General features: G+C 46.8%; 1 protein-coding gene across 1 annotated transcript in view; it reads right to left on the bottom strand.

The window, feature by feature from the left end:
* LOC147114707 (myosin light chain 3, skeletal muscle isoform-like) overlaps nt 1-15431 on the bottom strand; it is a 34450-nt gene extending 19019 nt beyond the window's left edge. The window contains exons 1-4 of the mRNA XM_085992566.1: nt 15240-15431; nt 10252-10279; nt 7707-7856; nt 3453-3626 (exon numbers count right to left, since the gene is read on the bottom strand). Coding sequence (XP_085848692.1) covers nt 3453-3626; nt 7707-7856; nt 10252-10279; nt 15240-15347 — 460 coding nt within the window. The 5' untranslated portion in view covers nt 15348-15431. The remainder of the gene's footprint in view (nt 1-3452; nt 3627-7706; nt 7857-10251; nt 10280-15239) is intronic.
* Nucleotides 15432-21753: the final 6322 nt, after the last annotated feature.

Below are 21753 nucleotides of genomic sequence, written 5' to 3'. Positions count from 1 at the left end.
GGATCCTTGGCTTTATTAATAGAGGCATAAAGTACAAAAGCAAGGAACTTATGCTAAGCTTATGTAAAACACTGTTAGGCCTCAGCTGGAGTATTGTGTTCAATTCTGGGCACCACACTTTAGGAAAGATGTCAAGGCCTTAGAGCTGGTGCAGAAGAGATTTAGTAGAATGGTACCAGTGATGAGAAACTTCAGTTATGTGGATGGACTGGAGAAGCTGGGGTTGTTCTCCTTCGAGCAGAGAAGGTTAAGAGGCGATTTGATAGAGGTGTTCAAAATCCTGAACAGTTTTGATAGAATAAATAAGGAGAAACTGTTTCCAGTGGCAGAAAGGTCGGTAACCAGAAGACACAGATTTAAGGTTGATTGGCAAAAGAACTAAAGGTGACATGAGGATTTTTTTTTTATGCATTGAGTTGTTGTGAGCTGGAACGTACTACAAAGCAGATGGAATAGTAACTTTCAAAAGGGAATCGGATAAATACTTGAAGGGAAAACATTTACAGGGCTATGGGAAAGAGCTGGGGAGTGGGACTAATTGGATAGCTCTTTCAAAGAGCCGGCACAGGTGTGATGAGCCGAATGGCCCGCTTCTGTGTTGTATCATTCTATGATTCTATGACACCAGGTCAAACAAGAGCAAGGCGAACCACATGCTGCTTATAATCACAACTGATGAATTGGTGCTCCATTATGTTGAACATCATTTGGAAGAAGCATTGGAACTTCAATGTCCATGATCAAGAGTAGTTTGGTAGTAAACTGGCCAAACTGGCTGTGTCCTGAAGGACATAGCTGTAATATCAGGCCTCCATCATGTGGTGAAGAGACCAACAGTACTACTGTGCCCAGCTCTACCTCACCACCACCTCTCTCAACCCCTCTACTGCCTCTGTGTTGTCAGACTGCTTGTCCGATATCCAGTCCTTCATGAGCCGAAATTTCCTCCAATTAAACATTGGGAAGACAATGGCTTCTGCTCCCACCACAAACTCCATTTCCTAACCACTGATTCCATCCCCCTCCCTGGCCACTCAGACTTTTCACAGTCCTATTTGACCCTGAGCTGAGCTTACTACCCCATATCCTCTCCAGCAACAATATTGCCTACTTCCACCTCTGTAATGTTGCCCGTCTCCACCCCTGCCTCAGCCCATCTGTTACTGAAACCCTCATCCATGCTTTTGTTACCTTCAGACATGACTATTCCAATGCTCCTCTGGCCAGCCTTGAGCTCATCCAAAGTTCTGCTGCCTGTATCCTAACTCACACCAAGTTCCATTCACCAGCCACCCCAGTGCTCGCTGACCAACATTGGCTCCCAGTCCCTGAAGGCCTCCATTTTAAAATTCTCATCCTCGTGTTCAAATCCCTCCATGGCCTCGCCCCTCCTCATCTCTGTAACCTCCTCCAGTCCTACAACACACCGAGAGCTCTACATTCCTCCAATTCTGGCGTCTTTTCCATCACCCACTTCCTTCACCCCACCATTGGCAGCCATGCCTTCAGCTGTCTAGGCTTAAGCTCTGCAATTCACTCGCTCTGCCACTTCACCTCTCAAACCCTCCTTAAAACCTACCTCGGACCAAGCACTTGGCCACCTATCCTAAAATCTTCTTCTTTGGCTCGTTGTTAATTTTTCTTTGATTACGCTCCTGTGAAGTGCCTTGGGACGTTTTACTGTGTTAAAGTGCTATATAAATGCAAGTTATTTTTGTTGTTGTTGACCAGACCCTACTTGACCAGGGTTGATCTTCATGTTTGATGGAGTGAGGGATGAGTCAGGCCATGAAGTTGCAGATTGTTGTGGTCTACGATTCTGCTGATGCCAATGCTTGTATGTAAAGAATGGGCACTTGGGTGAAGTACCAGCGGATTGCTGGCACCTGAGGAAGGGGCAAGCGTAACACAAGCAAGAGCCTTTAGGATGAAAGGAAAGCAAATTGGAAACAAATAAAACAATTATTATTGTAGACACTGAAGAAGTTCTGTAATGATAAATCATCCAAGAACAATCTCCACTTAAACCAATAAAACTTTAACCTAACCAATCTACTTATAAACAGTCATATCTGTGTCACATTTCATTTAAATATTGTCTCTCCCTTGGTCTGTTTATATGTTAACAACCTTTATTAGGACTAGGACCTCCAAGTCCATCAATATGACTCCCAACTCACTCAGTGAGAGTCTTCAGCTCCATCAGCCAGGGCCTGCAACTCTATTAGCAGGGATCTCCAGCACAATCAACCAGAAACACTAGCTCCATCAACCAGAAACACCAACTCAATCAACCAGAAACACAAGCTCAATCAACTAGAAACACCAGCTCAATCAACCAGAAACACCAGCGCCATCAACCAGAAACACCAGCTCAATCAACCAGAAACACCAGCTCCATCAACCAGAAACACCAGCTCCATCAACCAGAAACACCAACTCAATCAACCAGAAACACCAACTCAATCAACCAGAAACACCAGCTCCATCAACCAGAAACACCAGCTCCATCAACCAGAAACACCAACTCAATCAACCAGAAACACCAGCTCCATCAACCAGAAACACCAACTCAATCAACCAGAAACACCAACTCAATCAACCAGAAACACCAGCTCCATCAACCAGAAACACCAGCTCCATCAACCAGAAACACTACCTCAATCAACCAGAAACACCAGCTCAATCAACCAGAAACACCAACTCAATCAACCAGAAACACAAGCTCAATCAACCAGAAACACCAGCTCCATCAACCAGAAACACCAGCTCAATCAACCAGAAACACCAACTCAATCAACTAGAAACACCAGCTCAATCAACTAGAAACACCAGCTCAATCAACCAGAAACACCAGCTCAATCAACCAGAAACACCAGCTCCATCAACCAGAAACACCAGCTCCAGCAACCAGAAACACCAGCTCCATCAACCAGAAACACCAGCTCCATCAACCAGAAACACCAGCTCCATCAACCAGAAACACCAACTCAATCAACCAGGACATCCAGGTACATGAACTGGGGCCTCCAGCTACCTCAGTAAGACCTCGGATACAAATTTCAGGAGCTCTGGTGGTGAACAATTCCACACAAATTAGAGTTCCTGTGGTCCTAGCTTGTCCGTGCAACACAAATAGTGGACACTCCAAAGCAGAACAAGAACAATAAACCTGCAAAGCCAAAGAAATGGTTCAGTAGGATTAATTCCCAGCATAATGATTACCAGTACCTTGATCCTCTTGATTAGGAACAGCTCAGGAATATTTTAAAGAAGGACAATAAAACAGGCAAAGAATGGACAACAGGCTTAGATCTGAAGGATTCTAGAGCAGGGGCAATCGATGTTATCTTGTTCCCTCCTAATCCCATGAGTGCACAGTGGCAGTAATGGCTTTGGATTTATACCTTTCATACTCTTTACCAGAAATCAGTTAGTTCTAAGATACAGACCCAGTGTAGCTAAGACATGGCGAAGTTCAGCCCCCATTACTGTGCCATTTCCTTCCTTATCGAACACTCTCAGACCCTCAACGAAGTCCTCAAATGTGCCCTGGTCCTTAACCCTGCAGATATGCTGATGCATCGGCAGAAAGGTTTCAAAGTCCAACATCTTTATCTGCATCTCTAGAAAATAAAAGAAATTAACATTATTTTAATTTTAAAAATGATAACTACAGTATATAACGAGTTGCAACAACGCATCACAAATCATTTGAATTTCTTCATTTGCATGCTGGACAATCACTGTAAGTTCACTTAAAATGTTGCGAAGTGAAAATGTTGGGCACGATGGCTCTGTGCTGGATCAAATCAGTTGCCCTCTTTTATTGGACTTGGCCTAAGGCTCCATGGGAGAGGGTTGGCCTATGCAGGCAGCTGATTGCCGGTGCAGAGAAGGCTTCTGGGAGCTAAATGTAGGCAGACCTTTGGCCTGTGCGATGACTACACATTTAGTTTTATATCAGTTTCACATCCTCACCTGAAATCCTGAAAATGCCTTAGGAACGCACTATGAATCCCTGAGACCCTGACACTCTGGGGGTAATGTTAACCGACAACCCCCCCCCCCCCACCCCACAACAGGTGGGAGAGGGCCGGGGGGCAGGGTTAAATCTGACAAAATGTGAACCCCAACCCCAACCTGCCATAAACGTGCCTACTTCCGGTTTAACCGCAGCGGGTTTGGGGTCGACTGAGTACCCTGCTCTGGAGAGGTGGGCCGGTAACTATTATATTTAAATGAGCTCCATGCCTCAGATTTTGGGAGCCATTTGGGAGAGAGGAAACAGGGAACTACAGACCAGTTAGCCTGACATCAGTAGTAGGGAAAATGTAGAATCTATTATTAAGGACGTGGTAACAGGGAAAAATAATAATAGGATTGGGCAGAGTCAACACAGATTTATGAAAGGGAAATCGTGTTTGACAAATCTGTTAGAGTTTTTTGAGGTTGTAACTAGCAGAATAGATAAGGGGGAACCAGTGGATGTGGTGTATTTGGATTTTCAGAAGGCATTCGATAAGGTGCCACACAAGAGGTTATTAAACTAAATTAGGGCTCCTGGGATTGGGGGTAATATACTAGCATTGATTGAGGATTGGTTAACGGACAGAAAACAGAGAGTAGGAATAAACGGGTCATTTTTGGGTTGGCAGGCTGTAACTAGTGGGGTACCGCAAGGATCAGTGTTTGGGCCTCAGCTAGTCACAATCTATATCAATGATTTGGATGAGGGGACCAAATGTAATATATCCAAGTTTGCTGATGATACAAAGCTGGGTGGGAATATAAGTTGTGAGGAGGATGCAAAGAGGCTTCAAGGTGATATAGATAGGCTAAGTGAGTGGGCAAGAACATGGCAAATGGAATATAATGTGGAGAAATGTGAAGTTATCCACTTTGATAGGAAAAATAGAAAAGCAGAGTATTTTTTAAATGAGAGATTGAGAAAAGTTGGTGTTCAGAGGAGTACACAAATCACTGAAAGTTAACATGCAGGTACAGCAAGCAATTAGGAAAGCAAATGGTATGCTGGCCTTTATTACAAGAGGATTTGAGTATAAGAGTAAAGGGGCTAAAAATTGAGTAGCGCCCCAATTGAGGCGCTAACTTTGCCGGGGCACTAAAAGTAGCGCCCCGGAAAAATTAGCGTCCCCGCGCCGGAAATTGAGTGGTTGCGCCCCAAGAGGGAAGCGGGGCGCTACTGGAAGCGCCCCGCCTCCCTCATGGGGCACTGCGAGTGAATATCGTGATGCTACGTGCCGCAGCACCACGCGCTGCGGCACGTCGCGCTGCGGTATTGCAGGCCTTCCTCTCCTTCTTAAAGGGGAGGGGCCTTGTGCAGCGCGACCTGGGGCCCAGCTGGGCCCCCGGGGATCGGGAGTGCAGGCAAAAGAGCCCAGCACCCAAGAGAAGTGCCGGGCTCTTGGAGGCCGGGGACGGGAGCGCAGGCAGGTGCTGGCAGGTGGCCAGCAACAAAAATGGCCGCCCCGCACCTCGCCTTTAAATTGCGCCTCCCCGGCCGCAGGTACGCCCCCCTGACCCTGTCAGACATAGCGTCTGGCGGTAAATCAGGGGGCGCTCCCGAAGATCGCGGCTGGGGCGTGAGCGGGGCGCTGCGCACACCAATGACATCATCGCCAGCAGCGCAGCGCAGCGCTACCGGTTAGCACCACCACTAACCTCCCGCTGAATTTTGCGGGAGGCGTGGGCAGTGCCGCGCCCGGGCGCTAGTTGGTTTGCGCCCTACTTAATGCCCTCTTAAGGCACTAACGGGTGGCGCTACCAACTGAATTTTTCCCTCAAGACATCTTACTGCAATTATATTGGGCCCCGGAGAGACCACATCTGGAGTATTGCGAACAGTTTTGGTCTCCTTACCTCAGGAAGGATATACTTGCCATGGAGGGAGTGATTCCTGGGATGGAGGGATTGTCCTATGAGGAGAGATTGAGTAAACTAGGCTTATATTCTTTAGAGTTTAGAAGAATGAGAGGTGATCTCATTGAAACATACAAAATTCTTACAGGGCTTGACAGGGTAGATGCAGGGAAGATATTTCCCCTGGCTGGGGAGTCTAGACCCAGGGGTCACAGTCTCATAATAAGGGGTTGGCAATTTAGGATTGAGATGAGGAGAAATTTCTTCACTGAGGGTGGTGAATCTTTGGAATTCTCTACCCCAGAGGGCTGTGGAAGCTCAGTCATTGAGTATATTCAAGACAGGGATCGATAGATTTTTGGATATTAAGGGAATCAAGGGCTATGGGGTAGTGCTGGAAAGTGGAGATGAGGTAGAAGATCAGCCATGATCTTATTGAATGGCAGAGCAGGCTCGAGGGGCCAAATGGCCTACTCCTGCTCCTATTTCTTATGCTCTTATGTTTTTAACGGCTCGGGGAACGCTGCAGCTGCAGGGAGCTTTCACATCCAGCAGATAAATGCTTTTCCAGGACTGCTTGTGGGCCAGGAGAAGTATCCTCCCCTGGCCCCTCAAGCAAAGCTGCTGCAATCTCTCCCCATTTCGCGAATCTGATCTTTCCCCCACGATCACTCCCTCACTCCGTGCGATCTCTCCCTCCCTGTGATCTCTCTCTCCCCGCGATCTCTCTCCTCTCCTGTCCACTGTGCTTCATGTCCCCTCTCCCTTCTCGATTTAGGGCGCGGTCCCCAGCTGCTGCCTTTTACCGCAGGGATTCCCACCCAGCAGCTGGCCAACCTCACAATCTGCCCGGCTGCTGGGCAGAAAATGGAGTAAAAAAAATTCTAATGAGATTCTGTCGGTAAATTCAGCAGGACCTCCGCCTTCCCTGTATTTCCGGGTTTCTCGGCCACTAACAGGCGCCCCTGCTCCCTTTCCGATTTCCCGTAAATATTGGGGTCTCTGAGACTGGGAATCTAGATTTCAGGCCATGATTGATCTGTGGAAAATTTCAGTGTGTCTGAGGAGCTTTTTGCCTCTCCCAATGGGTTTCAATTGGGCTGTTCATTCAGCAAATTTAGTATCTCATCAAATTACATCAGGCCCAATTGTCGTTCTCCTTTACAGATGCCTACTGGTACCTATACCCGTGGATAGTTCTCAGGCTGAATTAGTTTTAAGGTTCATTAAAAATCCAACATTGAATGATAATCCTTACTTTATTAAGATTGAAAGACAACTTTATGCACAACTGCTCCTGCTAGTTTACAAACTCCATCTTGCAGACTACCTGACTTATCCATTTTAGATCTAACCAGTTGTCTAATTGATACATTGTCCGATGTTGATTGTTAAGTGGCTGTCTTAATGCTCATACTCAAATTAAAACATTGACACTTTGCTGAATTAGGAGAATGTCTAAATGCTCATACTATATCGTTACAGGATCCATAACAGCAGAGGATGTTATAACTTTGAAGGGGGTGATCGATACATTTTCGGTAGACAGGTCTACTGAACAGCATTGTGGGAGCTCCTTCACCACACGGACTTCAGCGATTCAGGAAAATGGCCCATATCACCTTCTCAAGGGTAACTAGGGATGGGCAATAAATGCTGGCCTTGCCAGTGACATCCTCATCCACATCCCAAGAATTAATTTTAAAAAACTACACCACACTGTTCCCCCAAAAAGGGGGAATCTAATAGCCCCATCATTGTTCTTTCACCAGACAGAGTTATTCTGCTTTTCATCTGTCTGTGTCTTTCTTTCAAACACTTACCTTCTTGTTTGGGTCTTCCTAAGACCTTCATAACCTCTGCATTGGTTGGGTTCTGACCCAGAGCGCGCATGACATCACCACACTGGGCATAAGTGATCTTCAACTCTGAGGTGGGCGTTCTGTCAAACAGGACGAATGCCTCCTTGAAATCTGAAAGAAAAAACAATCAGAGAAGTGCAACATACCTTGTGGAGGCACGGACATTCTGTGCTACGCTAGTGATTTCCCTCACCCCACTGAGTTACTGATTTTAGTCATGCTGGTGCAACATGCTGCTGAATCAAAGGCCATTTTCCTTCACGGTGGTGGGGGTGGGGGGAGGAAAATTGGTGTCAAAATTGTCCCCCACCCCAGACTATTGTCACATGCTTCTTGTTGACTGGCTCAGACTAGTGACCCACTTAGATTAGGGGTTGACTTGCACCAGCACTGCTGACAATGTTTAATTTCAAGAATAAGAATATAGAGGTACTGGAGAGGGTGCAAAAAAGATTTACAGGGACTGCAAGCAAGGTTATACCTATCAGGAAAGGATGAACAGGCTGGCTCTCTTTTCTCTTGAAAAGAGAAGGCTGAGGGGTGACCTAATAGAGGTCTTTAAAATTATGAAAGGTTTTGATAGAGTAGATACAGAGAGAGTGTTTCCACTTGTGGGGAAGAGCAAAACTAGAGGCCATCAATATAAGATAGCCACCAAGAAATCCAATAGGGAATTCAGAAGAAACTTCTTTACCCAGAGAGTGGTGAGAATGTGGAACTTGCTACCACAGGAAGTAGTTGAGGCGAATTGTATAGATGCATTTAGGGGGAAGCTAGATAAGCATATGAGGAAGAAGGGAATAGAGGGTTATGCTGAGAGATTTAGATGAGGAAAGACGGGAGGAGGCTCGAGTAGAGCACAAACACTGGCATGGACTGGTTGGGCCGAATGGCCTGTTTCTGTGCTGTATATTCTATGTAATTCTATGTAATAAGACATGCCAAAATAGGAAACTTTATTAGACCCAAAATGAGTGAGTCTCACTCCAACTGAATCAGAGACTTGGTAGGTCTGGTCTATGAGCCTATGTCTGTATGTTGTATTGGTGTTTGTGGGGCAGGCGGAAGGCACAGTGGTAGATGTGGCTGTGCTTGCTCTAAATCTGAGACGCTCTGAAATGCACATGGTTACCAGTGGAGACGGTGGAAAATAGCTCTGTGCATTTGTACCTGAAAGCTGCAAATGGGGTCCTACAACCAGCGGAGCACATTGATTTGAATATTTAAGCAGCCTTCCGCCTGAAACAGGCAGGCGTGCTGCTTGCCCACCTGAACATTGGGCGTCAATGGGGTGGCTGTGGTGCTTCCCCCTTGATTTTCATCTGTTACCCTCGCCACCCTCCAATTTTCAGGTGGGAAACTGCTGGCAGTTGAAAATTGCTCCCATTGTGTCTGACTATGGCCGTCTCAAACTAGGTATAGAAGGAGTTCAGGCTCCAGGGCTTTCAATAGCACGACTCTCGGCTGACTGGGGTAGTGACTGAGGCTGCTTTGATGGTTTGGGTCTTTTTAACGTAACCCCCCCCCCCACCCCAGCCTGCACCATTCCTGTAGCAGAAGAGACAAGCAAGGAAAAACAGAGTGGAGGGGGGTAATAGTAAAAAGGCTGATGGCAAAACAGCATCTTACTCCTTTTTTTCTACAATTTGTTCCCTCCTCTCACACCAAAGATGCTGACTCTAGCTGGGGGACCCTTGTTCAGCAGCCCTTCAGCACCTCACCCAAATGGCCAACCTTCACGTGTGACCCGAGATAATGAGTGCCAGCAAACTTTTTAACAGTGGGTGGGCTTCACAGTCAAGCCCAATCGTCTTCTTGTCTGACACCCCTACTTTCCTACTGGATAATGATTAGGAGTGGAATCCCTGGCTAATTTTCCTTTCATAGGCCTGTAGGCACTGAAGCCAACAGGTAGTGATCCAACTGCTACTGGGATCAACTAACAGAGGGGTCATCCTTGGTTTAGTGATAGCACTTGCCTCTGAGTCAGAAGGCTGTGGGTTCAAGCCCCATTTCAGGATTTGAGTACATAATCTAGACTGAGTGCAGTACTGATGGAATGCTGTACTGTCGGAGATGCCGTCTTTCGAATGAGACGTTAAACCGAGGCCGTCCGCCCTCTCAGGTGAACATAAAAGCTTCCACGACTTTATTCAAAGAAGAGCAGGGGCATTCTCCTAGTGTTTGGCCAACATCTATCCCTCAATTAACGCCACCAAAACAGTTTAATTGGTCATTTATCTCACTGTGTGAGTTTACTGTGTAAAAGTTGTCTGCCACGTTTCTCTACATTACAACAGTGACTACACTTCAAACTGTAATTTGATGTCCTGAAGTCATGAAAGGTGCTATATAAATGTATTTTAACTCAACACAGACCAGGTCTGGATCCTGGGACTTCAGTACTGCTCTCACCCCACTTATTCATTAGAACAGTCTCATGTTATTCATTTGCTCATGTAACAAAGCTGAGCTCATGCAGTGTCAGTCGTGTCTGCACCCTCACCTTCAAGCTGATCGGGAGTGAATTCAACCTGGAAAGAAAAGAATACTTGTGTCAGGTAGAAATTTTACCAAACCTGCTCCTCTACAAAAAAAAAAATCAAGCTTTCTAAAAATGAAAAAGAGACACAGTAGCACAGTGGTATTTATGTCCCTGATTAATAATAACAACAACAACAACAATTTGCACTTATATAGTGCCTTTTAATGTAGAAAAACGTTCCAAGGCGCTTCACAGGAGCATTATCAAACAAAATTTGACACCGAGCCACATAAGGAGATATTATGATAGGTGAGAGGTAGGTTTTAAGGAGCATCTTAAAGGAGAGAGTGGTAGAAAGATGGAGAGGTGGGAGGGAATTTCAGAGCTTAGGGCCCAAGCAGATGAAGGCACAGCTACCAATGGTGGAGCAATAAAAATCAGAAAGAAAGAAAGAACTTGCACTTATAGAGCACCTTTCACGACCTCAGGATATCCTAGAGCGCTGTACAGCCAGTGGAGTACTTTTTGAAGTGTAGTTAATGTTGTAATGTGGGGAAGCATGGCAGCCAATTTGCTTACAGCAAGTTTGCACAAACACCGGCGATAAATGACCAAATAATCCATTTTGGTGATGTTGATTGAGGGATAAATGTTGGCTAGGACACGGGGAGAACTCCCCTGCTCTTTGTCAAATAATGCTATGGAATCTATTATATCCATCTGAGAGGACAGAGAATGCATCAGTTTAATGGCTCATCCTAAAGGTGGCACCTCCGACAGTGCAGCAGTCCCTCAGTACTGCACTCAAGTCTCAGTCTAGGTTTTGTGCTCAAAACTTTGGAATGGGGCTCGAACCCCTGACCTTCTGACTCAGAGACAAGAGTGCTGTCATTGAGTCATGGTTGACAACTTAAAAAAAGTAAAGAAAAGAGCAACAAGACCTAGCCCAAGTGTAAATAGTGAGCAATGAATGTCGCAGGGAGATAATTAGTCTGCTAGTGCGAGTTCACTACCTCCCAGCTGTCACATCACAAGCCCTTTTTACCTTTTTGATTGGATTTCTGGGGTCTGACACTCAGATGACCTCTGTGTGCCATAACCCCCGCTCCCCAATTTATCTTGTAATCATTTTCCTTGTGGTGCCTCCCTCCTTTTAGGCCTGTCAAGGCCAACTTTATGGGAAGTGGGTCCGACAAGAAACAAAGGAATACTCATTACTCAAGTGCAGAGAGAATCCACGAGTTGACCCCCCCCAGTGTCAGAGGTCTGAGTTATGAGGAAATGCTGGAGAGACTTGGGGGGAAAAATTCAGTATCGCCCCATTTGGGGCGCGATTATCGGCCGTGCGCAAAGTTTAGCGCCTGCCGCTAATCATCGCCTCCGACTGCAAACTTGGCTTTTATCGCCCCTGGAGGTGATTGGAGCGCTAAATCAGGCGCTTCACACCTGTCTTAAAGCGCAAAGGCCGAGGAGCGAGGCGCTACCTCAGAGCACTGGCGAAGCTCATGTGATGTCAGTCAGCAATGAAACACAGACACAATGGCGCCGACCAGTTCTTAAAGGGGAGGGTCGATCTTGCTCTCCATCCACAACCTGCTCATTGCAGCCTTCAATCTCGGCCTGGAGAGACCTGTACATCAAATCTGCTGGAAAGAACAATGGAGAGACCCAGGGAAAGAGCTCAGAGTGCAGCCCCCATAGTCTCTTCTAAATTGATACAAGGAAGGGCAAATCAAAATGAACCTGCAAAGTGCTGCTCAGTACCCAAACTCCTTCACACAGCGTTGAATCTCTCCAGAAGTCTCTCTCTCTCTCAGAATACGTGGTGCAAAAATGTCACCAACAAAAAAAGGCAGGAAGCGATTGCCTTTAAATAGCGCTCTCCCAGTCCCTTCCCGACTGCAAAACGCTCCCCTCAACCTGCCGTTGCTAGCGGCAGGCAGTAAGGCAGGGGGCGCCACTCAATATCCGGACGGGGCGCTACCGGGGCGTTGCACACTCGACTGACATCACGATCTGCCGGCACAGGAGATCGTGGCGGTAGTGTTTAGTGCCACCGCAAAATGTCTAGTTAATTTCGTGAGCAGCGCAAACATCGCCGCGCACGGGCACTAGTTGCTTTGCGCCCCATTAGCGCCCTCTTAAGGCGCTAACGGGAGGCGCAAACCAACTTAATTTTTCCCCCATGTGCTTTACAGCCTGGAAAGGAGGTGATCTTAAAGAAGTATAGGAAATAGCTAAGTGAATTGAAAAGGCTAATTCGCATTATCACTTTAAATTAAATTGCGAGAGTTGAGGCAGGGGGACACCAATTCAAACCTGTAAAAGGTCATCTTTGGACTGATGAACCATAAAAAGTGATCAATGTGTGGAATAAGCTTTGGATCGTGCTGTACACACAATGGTTGATGCATTTGTATATAAAACACAGTGGCCTAGAAATTCCCTATCGCCGCGCCTGGTGTTTAGCGCCCGAAAGTTTGCGCTGCGCCCGGATTCCCGTAGTGCCCGCCTGAAATTCAGTTGCAGCGCCCCAAGACGGAGGCGGGCGCTATTGCAGGGTTTGGCCGCCTCCGCTTGGGGCGCTGAAAGTCAATTTCAGGCGTCCAGCTGCCGCAGCGCCACCCGATGCGGTGCAGCAGGCTGGGGTACTGCAGGCCTCCTCCTTCTCTTAAGGAGGAGCTGCCTGCAGCCGTGAGATCGCCGCTGGATTCCCCCGGCAAATGGGCCCGGCACCACGGAGAAGTGCCGGGCTCGCGGGGGTCAGAGACCAATGCCGCGGGGGGGGTGGTGTGGGAGTCCGGGGAGGAAGGTGCGGCCAGGCGGCCGCCGGGAAAGCGGCCGGCCGCACCTCCACCTTTACACCCCGGCCTCTCGGAGCTGCAAGGCCCCGTTTTACAAACGCTCTTTGCGGCCGCTACGGGAGAGGCGGCCGCAACTGAATTTGGGCGTCGGGTCGGCATCGCGTTGGAACCGGGGCGCTGCGCACACCGATGACATCATCGGTGCTGGCGCAGCACTACCGGCTAACGCCGAATTTCGCCCAGAACTGAATTTCAGGCGCAACAACACTTCCGGCGCAAAACACCTCCTCAGGCGCTAAGTGGCCGCAAACGCCACTGAATTTCTAGGCCAGTGACTGGTCTTCAGAAAAGTAATTAATTGGCTGTAAAGCACTTTGGGATGACCTGAAGATTTGAAAGGCGCGATATGATTGCAAGATCTTTCACCACAAGGAGTTCAACTTTAATACAGACTTCAAAATCATTTCTCTCTCCCACCTATGCGTCTGAATTTGTAATTAGTTTTTGAACTGTTTTGACCTAACTCAGCTGCTGGGCCCTAGGCTATGGAATTCTCCCTAAGCCTCTCTGACTCTTTACATCTCTGTCCTCCTTTAAGACGCTCCTTAAAACCTACCTCTTTGGTCACCTGTCCTCTCTCCACACTGTCCCATCAAACATTCTCAGGGCAGTTACAGTTTGAGTTAGATACAGAGTAATGCTCCCCCTACACTGCCCCAACAAATACTTTAAGGGTAGGTACAGTATGAGTTAGATACAGAATAAAGCTCCCTCTTCACTGTCCTGTCAAACACTCCTAGAGCAGGTACAGTACAGGTTAGATACAGAGTAAAGCTCCCTCTACACTGCTCCATCAAACACTCCCAGAACAGGCATAGCACAAATTAGATACAGAATAAAATTCCTCTACACTGACCCATCAAATACTCCTAGGCAGGGCTACGGGGAAAGGGTGGGGGGGTGGGATTAGCTGAAGTGCTCTTGCAGAGAGCTGGAATGGACTCGGTAGGCCGAATGGCCTCCTTCTGTGCTGTAACCATTCTATGATTCTATGATTATAGACCTTGTCAAATGTTCAATCAGACCTTTAATGCAACAAAACATCCCAAGGTAACTCACAGGAGGAGCAATGGACATCAATAGATACTTAGCACGGCTTTAGCATTCCACTTTCTCAATGTCCTATTCAAGGCTGAGCTTATCTTCAAACTCAAACCTCACATTATAAGCACAGCAATAGTCCTAATTTCCACTTCTGCAATTTCTGCCCATTCTGCCCATACTTCATCCCTACTTCTGTTGAAACCCTTATCCACAGCTCTCTATCTCCAGGCACAACTATCCCAATGTTCCCCTCATCTTGCCTCCACCTGCATCTGTAATTTTAATTTTTTTAAATTTGTTCTTAGATATGAGGGCATTCATGGCAAAGTCCCATTTATTGCCTAGTTTCTTTGAGAAAGTTATGGGGGAACCTTCTTGTTGAATAGCAGCAATGGCTTTGCAAGTGAGTGGCTTGATAGGCCACGTCAGAGGGCATTAAGAGTCAATGAGGTAGAATCAGACTGGAGTCACATGTAGGCCTGACCGGGTAGGAGTGGCAGGTTCCCTTCCCTGAAGGACATTAGTGAGTGAGCCAGTTGGGTTTTCACAACAATCCGACAGCTTTTATGGTAATTTCTCTGGTGCCAGACCACAACATAGGAATTACTAAATGAAAAAAAACCAAGATCCATCTAGTTCACCTTCTACCATCCTGGCTGCATGTTATGAAATTTGTTGAATTCAGTTTCACAACTCGCTATGGTGGAATTTGAACTTCTGAGCTGCTAGTCCAGCACCATAACCACCACAGTGTAAAACTGCAGCTTGCCGAGAACTCTGCCATCTACAAACTATCCCACACTGAGTTCTGCTCCTGCCATCGACTCCAAAATCCTTGTCCTCATCTACAAGTCTCTCTGTGGTCTTGCCCCTCCCCACCTCTGCAACCCCTGAAAGGAAGCATCTCACCCAAAAGGAAGGGTCTCTACCTGAAACCTTCATTATTTTTCTTTTCAGATGCTATACATGCCGAATTTCTCCATTTGCTGCAGTTTTTCCCTTGTCAAGATTTTGTTTTTTCATCAAGTCAATACCGCTTTGAATCTTACAGTGAAAGATACAGACCAGGCGCCCCTTGCTGATGGGGGGAGGTGTACTCACGATTACTTTCTTGGGGTCGAACTCAGGCTCCTTAGGGATCTCTGGCTCAGGAGGCTTCACCTCCTTCTTTGGCTCCTCTTTCTTGGGGTCTGGTTTCTTGGGCGCCATGTTTGGGCGTCAGAAAGAGATGACAGGACAGCGAGGGGAAGGGACACAGGCTGAGCAGAGAATGGGCACACGACATCTGGGACAGAGGCCTTTTATCTCTGCTCAGCTCTCCCAGGCATGCCACAGTATCATTTCTCCATACATTCCAGGCCTGACAATGCAGCCTTCACTATAAATGGAAAAAGCATATGTTGCTATTTAAAAGCAGCTGTACTTAGTATTGTTAGCGATCAGTCTTGGGATAGAAAAGACTTTGAGGCAACAAATCACAGAGGTGACAAAGTCACAGTCCAGACTGTCAGTCACAGAAGCAGCCTCTTCAGATTCTTTTATATTTAACGGTGCTCATTAAACAGCAGCCTCCTGCAAAATAAAGTTCGTATTAATTGTTTTTTCTCCTAGTTTTTGTCCCCTCCTCTCCTGACTCACGCTAGGGTACAGTTCCACGGTTCAGACAAACCCCTTCCAGTACCTCCTGGCCATTCTTTGTAGGAAGGACCTAGACAGTGAGTGTTTATTTGTTTGGTAACATTGACCCCTCTGGATAAAAGGTTGTGGGTTCAAGCCCCACTCCAGGAATTGAGTATGTAATCCAGGACGACACTCCGATGGAATACTGAGGGACTGATGCACTGTCAGAGGCGCCGTCTTTAGGGTGAGACCTTATACCTATTCCAGCAGTTCAGGTAGATGTTTAAAATCCCATGACACCATTTGAAGAAGAGCAGGGAAGATCTGCCAATGTACTGATCAACATTCCTCCCTTAACCTACACCAGCAAAAAACAGATTAACTGTCATTCACTTCAGTGCAATTTATGGGATCTTGTAGTGTGTGAAATGCAGCTGCCTTACTACATATCAAAAGTAATTCATTGTGTGTCGTGTAAGATTGTTATAAATTCTGCTATAGATACCTTCTTAGGTTCAGTGGCATCAGCTGCTCCCTTAGACGGTCTCAGTGTTTTACTTTTATAGGAGTTGACTCACACTGCCTTATATCTACTTGCTCGATAGCGTGACTAAAGGATGTAACAAGAGCATCTCCTTGCAATTTTGTCTGGATACTCATGCCTTTTGCATGTGTGTTTCTTCAATCTTTCCAAAGGCGGACTGAGTTAACACTAGATGAGGCAAAGTTTGGTTTGAATTGAAAGCTGCTGTATTCCACAGCAAGGTGACACATAGGAGCAAAGGAATTGCTAGATGAAAAAAGACCAAGGTCTATCTAGTTCGTCTTCTACCCTCCTGGTAGTCACATGATACAACAATAATGGAGATGTTGACTAATCATAGCAATCAATCTCTATCAATTAGTTTACAATAGATCCAGACATGAGGTGAGGAAACCCCCCAGTGGTGGAGAGCTTTGGGAACAGTGGGGGTGAAACTGGGTGCCTTTGTGGGCACGTTAACAGGGCGCAAATGGTTTTGTGACCGGGCGCAGCGCTGACATTGACTCCCGCCATATTTGGTGGGAGTATTGCAGCGGCGCTACGGCGTTGCGCCCCGATCTCCTTCGTCCGGAGATCACGACATCATCGCCGTGCACATCGCCCCGGTAGCGCGCCGGACCTGAAATTGACTTCCGCCCCCTGCAGCAGCGCCAGTCGAAAACACCGATAGCTGCAGGAGGTGTGCATCGGGCGGCCGGCCGCTTCAGGAGCAATGATTAAAGGCGAGACGGCCGAGGTAAGTGGAAAAAAAACGTACCTTTCCTGTTCTAGTTTTTCCGCGCGTTCCTGCCCGCGATCGATCAGCCCGGCACTCTGCTTGAGTGCCGGCTGATCGCGCGGGATCATGGCTGCCTTGGTGGTCCAGGTAGGTACTTTTTAAATTGTAGAGCCTGCAGCGATCGCCCTTCCCTTTAAGGGAGGGAAGGAGCCTTTGAACGCGGCAGCACTGCACGGCCCAGTGTGCAGCGCTGCTGAAGTCTCCGCCTTGCTCTCCGACGTTAGCGACCTAAGAAGGAATTGAAGCACTTGATTTAGCGCTCCACTTCCCTCTTGGGGTGCTAAAACTCAATTTTGCGGTCGCCGCCGCTAATTAGTGCTGGATGCTAAAGTTAGTGCCCAGGCGATGTTAACGCCCCAAAATGGTCGATACTGAATTTTTCCCCCCATAGGTTCAAAGTCACCTGTTCCTCCCAAGCATGCTACGCTTACCAAATGTCCTGTCTCAAATTACTCATATACTGTATCCCAAAATGTTATTTTCTGAAAAAAATCTATCTAATTTGCATTTGAATTAATCAATACTAACTGCTTCCACTGTCTCCCTAGGGAGCCTGTTCCATAGATTGACCATGCAGAAAACTACAGATCAATAGGTATGATCTGAGTCACTTAGTTCAATTGGTACAACTTACGTTGGTGCAATGATAAAAAATAAAGAAGACGAGACACGATCCTACTTTGGTGGATACTCATATTAAACAGAATAACCCCTCAGCATTCTATCCTACAGTCCCAGGACAGAACCTCCTCTTTTTTCAGCCTTTTTTCACACTGATTGCCTGTGCAGAGTCCTGCTTTCTGAAAACCAGACTGCCTTTTGGTGTCTGTGTCTTTTTTTTTTGAAGCCTGATTTCAGTGTCAACATTTAGTCAAAACTGACTTTCCCCCTTCCCCCAACTACCCCCAACTACTCCCCCCTCACCGCCACCACCCCCCCCCCACCCCCCACCCCAGAGCAGAGTCCACCAGCCTTAACTTGGCAATGACCCCTGCTGAGTTCAAATAAGAACATAAGAATTAGGAGGAGTAGTAGGCCATTTGGCCCTTCGAGCCTGCTACGCCATTCAATGAGATCATGGCTGATCTTCTGCCTCAACTCCATTCACCGGCCCTATCGCCATTACCCTTGATGCCTGTCCTAGTCAGAAATCTATCAACTTCTGTTTTGAATATACCCAATGACTGAGCCTCCACAGCCCTCTGGGGCAGAGAATTCCAACGATTCACCACCCACTCTGTGAAGAAATTTCTTCTCATCTCAGTCCTGAATGGCCTACCCTTTACCCTGAGGCTGTGGCCCCTGGTTCTAGACTCTCCAGCCAAGGGAAACATTCTCCCAGCATCCACCCTATCAAGCCCTGTAATAATTTTGTATGCTTCAATGAGATCCCCTCTCATTCTTCTGAATTCAAGAGAATACAGGCCTAGTTTACTCAATCTCTTCTCACGACAGTCCCGCAATCCCAGGAATCAATCTTGTGAACCTTCGTTGCACTCCCTTAGGTAAGGAGACCAAAATTGTACACAGTACTCCAGGTGTGGTCTCACCTAGGCCCTATATAATTGGAGTAAGACTTCTTTACTCCTGTGCTCAAATCCTCTTGTAATGAAGGCCAGCAAACCATTTGCCTTCCTAATGGCTTGCTGCACCTGCACATTCACTTTCAGTGACTCGTGTACAAGGACACTAAGGTTCCTTTGAGCATCTGCATTCCCCAATTTTTCACCATTTAGGAAATACTCTGCCTTTCTGTTTTTTCTACCAAAGTGGATAACTTCACATTTATCCACATTATATTCCACCTGCCATGTTCTCGCCCACTCACTGAGCCTGTCGAGATCCCCTTGAAGCCTCTTCACATCCTCTTCACAACTGACGCTGCCACCTAGCTTTGTATCATCAGCAAATTTGGAAATGTTACATTTAGTCCCCTCATCCAAATCATTGATATAGATTGTGAATAGCTGGGGCCCAAGCACCGATCCTTGCGGTACCCCACTAGTCACAGCCTGCCATCCTGAAAAAGACCCGTTTATCCCTATTCTTTGTTTTCTGTCTGTTAACCAATTCTCAATCCATGCTAGTATATTACCCTCAATTCCATGTGCCCTAACTTTGTTCACCAACCTCTTGTGTGGGACCTTATCGAAGGCCTTCTGAAAATTCAAATAGACCACATCTACTGGTTCCCCTTTGTCTACTCCAGTAGTTACATCCTCAAAGAACTCCAATAGGTTTGTCAAACAGGACTTCCCTTTCATAAATCCATGTTGACTCTGCCCAATCTTACTATTAGTTTCTAAGTGTCCAGTTATTGCATCCTTTAAAATAGATTCCAGCATTTTCCCCAACTACTGATGTGAGGCTAACAGGTCTGTAGTTCCCCGTTTTCTCTCTCCCTCCTTTCTTAAATAGCGGAGTTACATTTGCTATCCTCCAATCTGCAGGAACCGTTCCAGAATCTATAGAATTTTGGAAGATGACAACCAATGTGTCTACTATCCCAATGGGCACCTCTTTCAAAACCCTAGGATGTAGGTCATCTGGTCCTTGGGATTTATCGACTTTTAGTCCCATTAATTTTGCTAGTAGTTTTTTTACTAATAATAATTTCTTTAAGTTCCTCATTCTCGCCACACCCTTGGTTTTCTCGTATTTCTGGGAGGTTTTTTGTGTCTTCTTCCGTGAAGACAGAAACAAAGGGCTGGATTTTGCTACGGGGGCGGGTTGGAGGTGGGAAACCCACATTCGGGCTTGTTGTCCCGCCTCCATGGAGATGTGGCCAACCCACTGGATTTTCCTCTGATTGACCTTTTTGAGCCCACCCTGTGGGCTCAGCAGGCCAATTAAGGGCCACCCGGCAACAGGTGACGTCAGAGATTGACATTTCATCTGTCAAAAGCTTTTGGCAGATGAAATATCAGTGTTTAACAGCTGTTTGAAGCTGTCAAGCACTGAAAAACTGCTAATTCAGCCTCAGTCCTTTCTCAGGATAACTTTAAAATCATTTTGCTGCAGAAACCAAGAAGCTGATTTTTTTTTAAAAATCGGAGCTTCTGTGGTTCTTGCAGCCGACTCCCGACACCGGAATGCAGGACTCCTGTAAAGGTAAGTAAAAGTAAGTTAAACTTATTTAAACACTTTAAACACTTGCAAAACACTTACCTTTGCACTCCTGCACCCCTCACTCACCTGAACACTGGGCATCTCGACCCCTCCAAGACCTCAGACCCACGTCCCGCCTCGAAAACTTTTCGTGGTTTGGAGCTGTCGGGAAGCCCACAAACCAGCAATAAAAATCGCGAATAGGCAAAAAACTACCTGTTAACTACCTGTTAACAGGCAGTTTAATTGCCTTTAATCCCTTCCCGCCTCTGGGAGTCGGGTTCCAGCACTTGTCGGAAACCCGACTCCTATGAAATTGACATGGAGGCGGGTTGGAGGCGGGATGGGTCGGGACCACCGGATCTCCGATTTTTATCGCCCGCATGCCTCCAACCTGACTCCAGGGGCTTAGGAAAATCCAGCCCAAAGTATTTATTTAATTTCTCTGCCATTTCCTCATTCCCCCATTATAAATTCTCCCGTCTCTGACTGTAAAAGACCTTCCCCAGTCTTTTCCTTTTCACGTACTTATAGAAGCTTTTACAATCCGTTTTTATATTTTTCGCTAGTTTGTGCTCATATTCCATGTTCCCTTTCTTTATCAATTTTTTTTTGGTCCCCCTTTGCTGATTTCTAAAAAGATCCCAATCCTCAGGCTGAATGCTCTTTCTGGCAACTTTATAAGCTTCCTCCTTTGACTTAATACTAGCTTGAATTTCTTTTGTTAGCCATGGTTGGATCACTTTTCCTTTTGGGTTTTTATGCCCTAGAGGAATATGAATAGGATTGTCGGAGCAGCAATGAGTGTGAACAGTTGCTGCAATATCAAATTATCCTTCATTGTCTCCAGGAAACAGGGCAGACGTTCCGTATGAAATCTAATACTTATCTGCCAGCCCTGCTGTCATAGAATCATTGAATATTAGAAGTTTACAGCACAGAAGGAAGCCCTTCAGCCCATCATTTCTGTGCTGGCCAAAAAGAGCTATCCAGCCTAATCCCATCTTCCAGCTCTTGGTCTGTAGTTTTCTAGGTTACGGCACTTCAGAAGGCTTTCGATAAGGTCCCGCATAAGAGATTAGCGTGTAAAGTTAAAGCACATGGGATTGGGGGTAAGGTACTGTCTTGGATAGAGAACTGGTTGGCAGACAGGAAGCAAAGAGTTGGAATAAACGGGTCTTTTTCCGAGTGGCAGGCAGTGACTAGTGGGGTACCGCAGGGACCGGTGCTAGGACCCCAGCTGTTCACAATATATATAAATGATCTAGATGAGGGAACTAGATGTAATGGGGGAGAAATTGGGTGAGTAGCGCCACCTGTTAGCGCCTAAAGAGGCAGCCAGTGGCTGTAGCGCCACTGGCTGCGCCTCCCGCGATATTCAGCAGGGGCGCTAATGGTGGTGTTAGCCTGTTGCGCTGCGCCGCCACCGATGACGTCATCGGTGTGCGCAGCGCCCCATTCGCGCCCCGATCGCGATATCTGGTAGCGAACACCGCTGTTGCGCCGTTTGCTACCCGCGCCCGGTTCACAGGGCCTTACTGCGCCGGCAGAGGCGCAAGTTAAGG

Source organism: Somniosus microcephalus, chromosome 7, assembly GCF_052327205.1.
Source record: "Somniosus microcephalus isolate GS21.2 chromosome 7, FLI_Smic_1.0, whole genome shotgun sequence".
Lineage (NCBI taxonomy): Eukaryota > Metazoa > Chordata > Chondrichthyes > Squaliformes > Somniosidae > Somniosus > Somniosus microcephalus.
The sequence above is the reverse complement of the archived record's forward strand: the minus strand, read 5'-3'. Positions and strand labels throughout refer to the sequence as shown.